We start from the raw sequence: 11,078 nt of genomic DNA, 5'->3' as shown, positions 1-11,078 counted from the left end.
TATATATATATATATATATATATATATATATGCACTCACACACAGACGTGAGTGTGTATGTGTGTGTGGGTGTTGCAACATGTCTTCATGTTGACACTGTGTGAGTAAAACCTGACTAGTAGATCCCCAGATCCCTCCTTACTTGCATCCATCTTGCAAACATTTATCCACAGATGCCCAGGCCATATCCATCTCACTAGTCTTTAAGGAACAGGAAAGGCCATCAATACACATTTGTACTCCATTGTCCAATTTATTAACAAAAATGAGAAAAAAAAAATAGATAATAAATTTCATCACATACTACACACCTTCTAACAACAGTTGCAGACAAAAAAGCTATAGAATAAATGACAGACAAATATATGAAGATATTACTTACTGAGCTTGTTGTCTGGCTGGAAAAAAAATAAAATAAAAAATAAACATAATACAAAGAAACAGCAAATTATAATTAACCAGGTTGTTAACACCACTTTTAGAATGTGTGTATGTGTGTGTGCATATATATATATACAAAGAATATATATACATGTATATATACATGTATACACACATATGTACATACATCTACATGTGTATATATATGCATATCAGGGCACAGGACGTTAGAACAATGAACTACAGACAACGGAACGAACACATGGAAAACGGAAAGCCACTTGGAATATCCCTTCATTAGCTGTCTCTATTCTAACTAGACGTTTCGAAATATATATATATACACACACACACATATGTACATACACTCACACACACACACATTTATATATTAATTCAAAACTGTAGAACTCAAAGCATATAAAAGTCTTGCTAGACTTGGGTATACACGTCCAGATACATGATTAGCTTTTGACCAATGGAGACTGTCTTATATTACTGTATTTTGCAATCTACTTCACACATGTGGCAATGGTGGTCCCATCATCACACTTGTAAGTTAGGTAACTGCATACCATTGCCATACAAGCTCACCCTTACCACACACACACACCCTTGCCATGCAAGCTCACCCAACTCAACTATTTATGTTCCTCTCTCCACCATTGTGTCTAACTTTTAACTTTTAAGAAGCCTCACCAAACACTTCGCCAAATTCTCTCTTCCTTCCCCAGGATGGCAATCACTTGGAATTCCTTCTTCACACATGCTCTTCTTGCAAACATTGACCTACAAAATGTTGATGCCAAACATTGAATGCATCAATCTCACCAGGCCGGGAAGTCCTGCAATAGCCATGAGTACTGCCTGCTCCCTCCCCTTCTAACTAGCTTACAAATAACAAAAATACACCCCAAATATTCTCCGCTCCATCAACATTTCAGTACAGCTTTAGTCATAATGGTTAAACCAAACTAAGGAACCAAAGAAACTATTTTATCTCAACTATGTAATGACTGAGTAATCACAGGAAATACGATTGAACCAATCAATCAAAATTACGTTATCTTACTTACCAGGGACAACAGTAGCATTCTCAACTGGATACCACATAACTGAATCATTCATCGTTAAAAACTGACCAAGAGGTGGCCAAACTTTGTTAGGGGGCCTGTTTGATTGCCTCTCATATGAAATTGGATTTCTGCTTGGAACTGTTTGTATTACAGTTGGCACTGTATAGACAGGATTTTGCTGCCCAGCAAAGTTTTGTGGATTCAGATCTAATCTGCTGATATTTATAGGTTTTCTTTTGAGAATAGTTGGTTGGGATGACAGTGATGTTACTGGAACAGGCTTTGATTTTTTCCATCTGTTGTTGATGAAAGGAAAAAATAAATATAAGAATAAATTGATGAAGGAAAAAAAACAGTTTGAAATTAAATGTGTGACAATCCAGAAAAGATTAGGCTAAAAATTAACCCTTTTACTGCACAAATCAAATATATCCACTTAGAACTTGATAATCTTTAACTACAGAAAGCAATTTTATATACCAGTCTCTCTTTTGTTGAGGAAAGTCATGTTTGAAGCTATTTTCTGTTTAGATATGTCAAGTTTATTAAGGCAATGTGACTTGCAGAAAATACCGATTCTATTTTTTCTTTTTTTTTCTTTATAAGATAGTTAACATCTGCAGCGTAGAAGGTGTTTATAAGCCATTTAAAATAACACACAAAAACCGTTAGATTCACTTCAACATTTAAATTTAATTTGTCAAAATATTTTCGTCGCTTTGAGACCGCGACCTGTTCACTGACAAAATTCTGTGCTGCATCTGGAGTAACCATACTTAAAAGTTTAAAGGAAAATTCCATCACCACCACCAGTATCATTATCATCATTATTATAGTGGTTTGGTAGGCAGAAGTGTTAATGTATTGAACATGTTATGCTGCAATCTTAACCACAATTAGGAATGTTGTCATTCCACACAGCTTCATATAAAAGTCAACATAAGTTGAAACTTTAATATTTTCATGATTATGCTTCCAGCATAATATACAGCCTATGTCATCACCATCAATATCATCATCATCATCATTGTTCTAATATTCACTTTTCCTTACTTGCATGGGTTAGACAGAATTCGTTGAGGCAGATTTACTACAGTTGGATGCCTTTCCTGTCACTAGCGCTCACTTGTTTCTAAGCAAGGCAACATCTTCCTACAACCAGACATGTTTTTGTAGAAGACTGGAAACGAATGACACTGCTAGGGTGGCTAGGGTGTTGCATTCACAATCACAAGATCATGGTTTCAATTCTCAGACCAGTAGTGCATTGTGTTCTTAAGCCAAACACTTCATTTCACACAGCTCCAGTCCAGTAAGCTGTAAGCAAGTAACCCTGAAATGCGCTGACCTTCCTTTCAGAGATAATGTTGGCCACAGAGTGACATCATTCAAAAGCTATAATAATGTGAGAAAGTGTATTGTGACTAGCGGTGTATAACCACATCTGATAACCTAGTTGACACAGTGACAAAGTGATATAAATTATATTTACCGTTTACATCTCCAAACAATAATAGCAATGACAAAGACGAAGTTAATTGCTGCAATTGTGCTGGCAGCAGTCAGTGCAGCTACAATACCAAGGGTCATGTTGGAAATATTCTATCTCCTACAACCTGAAATTAGATAAAACCAAAATTTAAATTACAGAAACAAGATGCAACATAATAACTGCAAGCATCAATTTATTTTAACGTTTTAGCATTCGTATTACGCTGTGTCAAATGTAATGCTTATTTATTCACATTGTTTTGAATTAATCATACACTATCTCATAGCTTCAAGATTTCAATGATGTGAATGTTTTTTAGCTTTTTGTTCAATGACATTGTAAGGTAAGTATAAAGGGCCAGATCTGGCCATTTCGAATTTAAAAACAGGTAGAATACTTTGGCTAGATATCACTGGTTTCAGTGTTGAAGGGTTAACAGAATTAAGTCTATTCTCTCATTCTTTTATTCTGTTATTAGTTTTAGTCATTGAATTGCGACCATACTGGAGCACCGCACCTTCAACTGTTTCGTTGACTGAATTGATCCAGTATTTAATTTCAGTCTAGCTCTTATTCTATCAGCCTCTCTATTTATTGAATGATGAAGATGCATGGCTATGTAGTTAGGGTGTCAGGCTCACAATCATAAGGCTGTGGTTTCAATTCCTGAGCCAGGAAATATGTCATGTACTTGTACAAGGTACTTCCTTCCAAACTGCTTCAGTTTATTCAACTGAAACTGAGTACCAGCAAGGTACTAGTGCATCCCTCTCTACCTCCAGTTGTAACATCATCCTTGATGTTCCATTGAGTCAAAGTGAGGAAGGCAGAGAAGGTGCCTCTGTCTGCTCATAACTATGTAATCCCCCCCATCTTTCACCCTAAAACAACCAGCGAAAGCATGATACATGCTATGCAATCACACTTGCTTATGAGTAACCCCCTTTGATTATTTGTTGAAACAGGAAATTAATTACAAGACAACATCAACAATATTGGCTTTTAGATTGGTATACATAAGGCAGTGGTAGGCACAGTATGGCTGAATGATTGAGAGGTTTGCTTTGTAGATGCAAGGCCCTGGGTTCAGTCTCATAATATGGCATCTTGGAAACAGGGTGTGTGTGTAAATTATCAATCTGTTGTCCATCAATCAGAAGCAAAAGCACAAGCTTTACACCTAGTATCAAAAAAGTAATAAAAATAATAATCATTATTGAATGTCTCAAGGGCCAAAGCAGAAGCATGAAACTTATGTAAGATCTATTGTGTGTACTCAGTGAAAACTCAATACAAAACAGAGGTTGTGATCTACAAAGCAAAGATGATTTCTCCCAACAATGGGAACACATGCAGAGAAATATGTTGGGGTAACAGATGGCCCCTTTAAAGTCAGAGTAAATAATCACAGCTCCTCTTTTAGAATTCAAGAGAGGCACAATGTTACAATGTTAACCAGCTTTATATGATAATTCAAAGTGGAAGCAATACTGTATAAAGTAGAAGCAATGCTGGAATGGCATGGACCATATGTGAATGGAAGAAGATGATGCAAGCTTTACTTGGTAGTGAGAAGAATCATTCTAAAAATCTCACACAACCCAAAATCTTTCCTGGAATCAAAATGTAAAATATTTGGGTACTGTTCTCATGAATGGCAACATTTTTAGGACATGTTCGAACACAGCTGGCAATCTTTAGCAGAGGCTGACATTGATTCATGGGAGGCAACTCTTCTTTCTCTCTCAGAAAATGCTATAATTTTTTTATTTCATTCCAGTTCTTTTTACCAGCATCAAGCTACCCAAGTATAACAGGGACTATGCCCTTCGAACCAGAATATCTGAAGAGTCATGAATATTGCCGAACACAGTAGTCAGTACAAAACTATTAGTAACATACTAACCAGTTATATGCCATAACGAATGGTATACTGCTCCACGGAGTGTGACAAGGTTGGCCCTTTGAAATACAGGTACAACAGAAACAGGAAGAAAGAGTGAGAGAAGGTTGTGGTGAAAGAGTACAGTAGGGTTACCCCCCCCCCCTGCCGGAGCCTCATGGAGCTTTAGGTGTTTCTGCTCAATAAACACTTACAACGCCCGGTCTGAGAATTGAAACCGCAATCCCACGACCACGAGTCTGCTGGCCTAACCAGAGCCATTGCGCCTCCACTATATATACATTACATACATGCATACAGGTATGTGTGTATTTGTGTGTGTGTGTATGTCCTCCGCACCTGCGTTTGTCCCCGTCTACCACTTGACAACCAATGTTGGTATATTTACGTCCCCGTAACTTAGCAGTTTAGCAAACGAGGCCAACAGAATAAGTACCAGACTTTAAAAAAAAAAGAAGTACATGTGTCAATCCATTCAACAAAACTTTTTCAGGGCAGTGCCCCAGCATGGCCAGAGTCTAATGACAGAAACAAGTAAAAGAAAATATGATGGGTCTTGTCACTCAACCCTTCTACCACAAAACAATACACCATATTAGACTACATCATACCACTCCTCATTACAATAGAACTAAATTACATTATGTTGAACAACTGAATTTTCACTATACTACCATTTGAATGGCTGGTTGACATGCTAGAAATAATACCCAAATCTCCTTTCAATCACAGTTTCCTGTCTTAGGAAAGAAGGACGTCCCAAGCGAACTGCACTTAATCAGAGCTGAGTTGTTTACAAATAGCAACACCAGCCCCATTTGATTTCACCAGAACAGTCACTGCTACTGCTACTGCTGCTGCAACTACTACTATTACTGCTACTAGATATGGTGGCTGTCAAAGAAGGACAAGCACAGGTATGAGTGTCGATTGCGAGTGGACAGCTTTACTTAAGCAGTGAGTGAGACAGTCGAGAATGGTATGTGTGGTATGTTTAATGAATGTGACCACATGAAATGTGGAGTAAGGAAGGATTCACCTGAGAGAAGATAGAAAAGAGGAGACAGGGGGAGATAGAGAAGGAGAGAGAGAGACTGAAAGATAGACAAAATATATATGTGTGTGTGTGTGTGTGTATCATCACCATCATCATCATCATTTAATGTCCATTTTCCATGCTGTCATGGGTTGGACAGTTTGATCAGAGCTGGAAAGCATGAAAACTGCATTAGATTCCAGCCTGATTTGACTTTTGGCTTAGTTTCTATGGCTGGATGCCCTTTGCTAATGCCAACCACTGTACATAGTGTGTTGGCTGCTTTTTTATGTAGCACTGGCAATATATATATATATATATATATATATATATACACACACACACACACACATCATCATCATTTAACATCCGTTGTCCATGCTGGCATGGGTTAGATGGTTTGACTGGGGCTGGCACGCTGGAAGGCTGCACCAGACTCCAGTCTGATTTGGCATGGTTTTCTACAGCTGGATGCCCTTCCTAACGCCAACCACTCCAAGAGTGTAATGGGTGTTTTTACGTGCCACCAGCAAGAGTTCCATTTATGTGACACCAGTATCTGCCACAACTGCAATTTTGCTCATATATATATATGTATGTATATATGTATGTGTGTTTGTGTGCCTGTGTTTGTCCCCCTGCCATTGCTTGTCAACCGATGCTGGTGGGTTTACGTCACCTGTAACCTAGCAATTCGGCAAAATGGAATGATAGAATAAGTACTAGGCTTACAATAAGTCTTAGGTTCGATTTTTTCGACTAAAACCCTTTAAAGCAGTGCTCCAGCATGGCCGCAGTCAAATGATTGAAACAAGCAAAAGAACATATATATATGAAGTTCATCTGACACATTAATATCTGAATTTCCAAATTGAAACTTTTTTTTTTCTTAGGTCTCTCCTCTTACAGAAATCAGATTCCATACTCTCCGTTAAACAACTAGTTAATAAAGAGGGTGGTAATTAAGTAACGAATGTCATTGGAATAAACATTTAATTGCAGTCATGTTTCTCCATAAATAATTATTATTCCAACTAGAGTAGTCATGTCACACAAAATATAGGTTGCTCACCTGGTACATCTGACATGAAAATTGTAATAATAACGTGTATATTGTACGCTATTGATTTACTACCTTCAACAACAAATCTGTTTTGGAATTAACAAAGTGATAAGAATGAAGTATATTTTGAAATATCAACTGTGGTCCTTTTTTAAAATGTATTTCATGACATATTTCAATAATAATGCTCCATACAATTCTGGTTCAGTAGTGGTCTATCACTTTTACTCAAAGAAGCTCTGACAAATTTCTGAAACATTAGATTGGATTTACCATTTACTGAAAAATCATGCCTTTGTAGTACATCACACTGATAGAAAGTATGTTGTAAGAATATATTTTCTTTAACTAACGTATTTAGCTTCACCATTAATATCAAAGAGATGGCGGTATGAGGCAGCCGATTAAATCAATAAAGAAGCCTCTATGTGGCATCTATCTAGAAACACCAGCCGAATAGATCAACCCCAGTACGCAACTGGTACTTAATTTATTGACCCCAAAAGGATGAAAGGCAAAGTCGACCTCGGTGGAATTTGAACTTGAACTTTTATGATCATGAGTCCAACACCTTAACCACTAAGTCATGCACCCCAACTAGCCCTGATAATGCAGAACTATAATCAAAGACAAACCTACCACTACCGCCAACATTACCAACAACAACATCAACATCTCACTGAAGTACTTGATATTGTAAAGAGTTTGCTGAAGAAAGAATAGAATAAATAAACGTGTGTGAAAGTTCAATAAGTTAAGGGTATTTTATATGGTACTTGAGAAGAGATGTGAGGAAATCAGCCAGGGAAAATATCTCAGAATTAAACTGCTTTGGGTGTATAAGTGAACAATACAATAACCTCTTCCTCCACCACATACAAAAGACCATTTTATGTTACAACTTCACTTTAGAAGTGGCAATACAATAAATCTCATAAAAAAACTTTTGTCTACAATAAACAGCGAAGTGAATGGCCTACTTCACTGGTAAGAGTAAAAACACCTCTAATACATCTATACATGCAACCACCAAGCCAGCCAGCCATCAACCCATCCATCCATCCATCCATTATTCTGTTAATCCATCCATTCAGCCATAAATGCATTAATACATACATGCATGCATACATACAGACAGAGATTTGAGATAAATAGATAGACAGGCTGATAGAACTAGATAGAACGATAGGTAAATAGATGAATCTACCATATAAGCCCATACATAAGACAGGGTTTTCTTTTATTCTTAAATCTAAAAAAAAAAAAAAAAACTGCCATGCATCTAATGTGACCATATTAGAGAAAACTGTTGAAAATCTCCTGGCAAGACAAGGTCCCAGAAACAGAGGTCCTCCCTCAATCTGATCTGCAAAGTATTAACACACTGCTGAGGAGAACAGAAGTCAGATGGGCAGGCCACCTTGTTTGAATGTCTGACATGCAGCTCCCCAAGAAACTGTTTTACAGTGAACTAGTGGAAGGCAAGGTGGATGGAAAAAGCACTTCAAGGATACAATCAAAGCCTCACTGAAAAGCTTTGAGATCAACCCTGACACCTGAGAAATGCAAGCACAAGAACACCATCTGAGAAAGCCTGTATCAACAGAGGTGTCACCTCATACAAACAGAACAGGACTGCAAGGGCACAAAGAAACCACGAACTATGCAAGTCCAAAGCCAACTCCTTACTTTCAGTCCCAGCAGACGACCAGTGCCCAAACTGCAGCAGAGGCTTCCAAGCATACATTGGACTGATTGGCCACAGCTGGACACAACATGACCCATCTTCTCCCATGTGATGTCCTTGGTCATTGTCAACAATAATGGACAAACTAAGAATGAATTACAAATGAGATGCTGAATGAATGAGTATATGATGAAACATATTAAAAATACATTTTTTTTTTCCTCATAAAAATGTAGGAGTTTCTCTTATCCAAGAGTGCATCTTACACATCAGCGAATATGGTATCTATGTATGTATATAGATATGTGTGTGTGTGTAGAATCAAGAGATAAGATTAAAAGAATCTCAACATAGAAAACACTTAGTAGCACTCAAATGATTTGAACTTACACTCCAATATCTTTACCAAAGACCAAGCATGTGTTATGTATGCATACGTGGATGTATACATGCATACATATAATATATACCATTGTTATATAGGCTCTTTAATATGTCATTGTTGTACAAGTGGGAAAGTTTACCTTCTTATCTATTGTACCAATTCTTTGTATCTTTGTAAAACAATTTTGCTTTTTCTCAGTTATGTGCTATTATTTTCTGTGTTGTTTCTTCTTGGTTTTCAGGGTCAAACATGTTAAATAAAGGAAGTCTCTCCATGACATTCATATTTATCCCACGTACTCGGGTAATAAAAAAGAAATACAAAGAATTGATCGATTTAGCTTTTGTGTATTATATTATACTGCATTTGAAATCATAACTGGCTGAATCAGCCCCATTGAAATTATAGCAAAGCATAAACAATGATATCAGGAATTCAATAGATGACTATGTGGTCATTCAATCTGCTAGAAATACCAGCAAAATTGCCTCAAGTTCACACTCTATGTCTAAAGAAACAAAGAAAATTGGAAGGATACATTGGAGAACATAATCCTTTGATAAATGAAAAAACATGGGATGGTCACATCTGAAATGCCTTTGGTCAAAGATCTGCTTAATAAAAACTAACCTGGTGTTAAACAATGAGAAAGAAAGCAACAAGAAGCCAACAATAGAACCTTCATGAAATTGGCAGATCTGCTGAAAATAGCAACTAAATCTCCCTAAAATCACCCTATAGTATTCAAAAAATAAAGGACACACTGAATAATGTATGTTTAGGACACATTATTCAATGTGTCATAAATATTCAAAGATGGGATGATCACAACTGGGGAACCTTTACTTATTGGTCTGCTCTATCAGAAATGACCTGAATATTAAGCAAAAATGGAAGCAATGAAACTAAAGAGTTGAGAAAGGAGCCTCTACAGAGTCACTTGGCATACATAAACAACCATATCTAGAAATATATAGTATGATATCAACCTTAGAAACATAACTGACTAAGGTTAACAAAATTGGAAATTCCCTCTTCAGCTGCCTAATAGATATCAACATGATTTTGACACCTATATAGATATAATATATATACGCAGTGAAGCTATACAATAGCGTCGTTTTTATATCGATTGCTATTCTCCAGCAAATATCGGTACCTTGTTGTACCATTCTTATGAATTTATATATATATATGTATATATATATATATATATATACATATATATATGAATGGGTTTCTTTCAGTTTCTGTCTACCAAATCTACTCAAGGTTTTGGTCAGCCCAAGGCTATAGTATAAGACACTCACGCAAGGTATTACACAGTAGGAGTGAACCCAGAACCATGTGGTTGGGAAGCAAGCTTCTTACCTCACAGCCACACCACACATACTATGTCCAAAGGAAGACAGGGGTTAAACAAGATTGCAGCAGAAATGGCAGGAGGCATCCGATGAGTTGTGCTGAGACAAAATATGGATTAACCACTCATGGATACTCTTTCTCACTCTAACCTATATTCAGTCAAACTAAGTTCAACTATTCATCTATAAGGACACTCCTTAGTGAATTCTATAATTCCACACATACCTAAGTGTTTACTTTATCATACTAACATCTTGATATATCTTCCAGTTGTCAACTGAAATTATACCTTATTCATTCGAAAATATCATTATGTACATCCTGAACTCATATTTCTCAATCATTAAGTACAAAAAAAATTTCATAAACATATTTTATCTAATACTCTCTCCTCCCCTCACTTCACACTTATGAAAGTACCCATTCCCCTTTCCTACTAACACACTTTCTGTGTCCTCTCTCATGTTCACCTTCCTGTACCTTGAGCATTTACTCTGGCAATGCTATCACCACCATCTTTGCCGCTTTCCCAACTACTCCCATTTAATGTGTGATAACCTTCTCTTTATAAATGTTCTGAAATCTTTCACAGCCTTGGATTTTTATCTCATTCTGTTAATTTTATATATATATATATATATACATATATATATATCTTTGGCCGTTGCCAGTAAGACATTCGAGCGAGAT

At 36.7% G+C, this 11,078-nt stretch overlaps 1 protein-coding gene across 4 annotated transcripts in view; it reads right to left on the bottom strand.

The window, feature by feature from the left end:
- The window catches only part of LOC106870792 (uncharacterized), a 17,707-nt gene that overhangs the window by 2,800 nt on the left and 3,829 nt on the right, over positions 1-11,078 (bottom strand). For 2 of the 4 annotated variants that reach the window (XM_052973318.1, XM_052973319.1), the window contains 3 exons: positions 2,950-3,073; positions 1,458-1,753; positions 383-398 (listed from right to left, as the gene is read on the bottom strand). In XM_052973318.1, coding sequence (XP_052829278.1) covers positions 383-398; positions 1,458-1,753; positions 2,950-3,047 — 410 coding nt within the window. In that variant the 5' untranslated portion in view covers positions 3,048-3,073. Of the gene's footprint in view, positions 1-382; positions 399-1,457; positions 1,754-2,949; positions 3,074-9,028; positions 9,050-11,078 lie in introns of those variants that run through there. The other 2 variants (XM_052973320.1, XM_052973321.1) reach the window with 2 other exon arrangements.

Source organism: Octopus bimaculoides, chromosome 15 (assembly GCF_001194135.2).
Source record: "Octopus bimaculoides isolate UCB-OBI-ISO-001 chromosome 15, ASM119413v2, whole genome shotgun sequence".
NCBI classification, from domain to species: Eukaryota; Metazoa; Mollusca; class Cephalopoda; order Octopoda; family Octopodidae; genus Octopus; species Octopus bimaculoides.
This window is presented reverse-complemented; position numbering and strand designations above follow the sequence as displayed.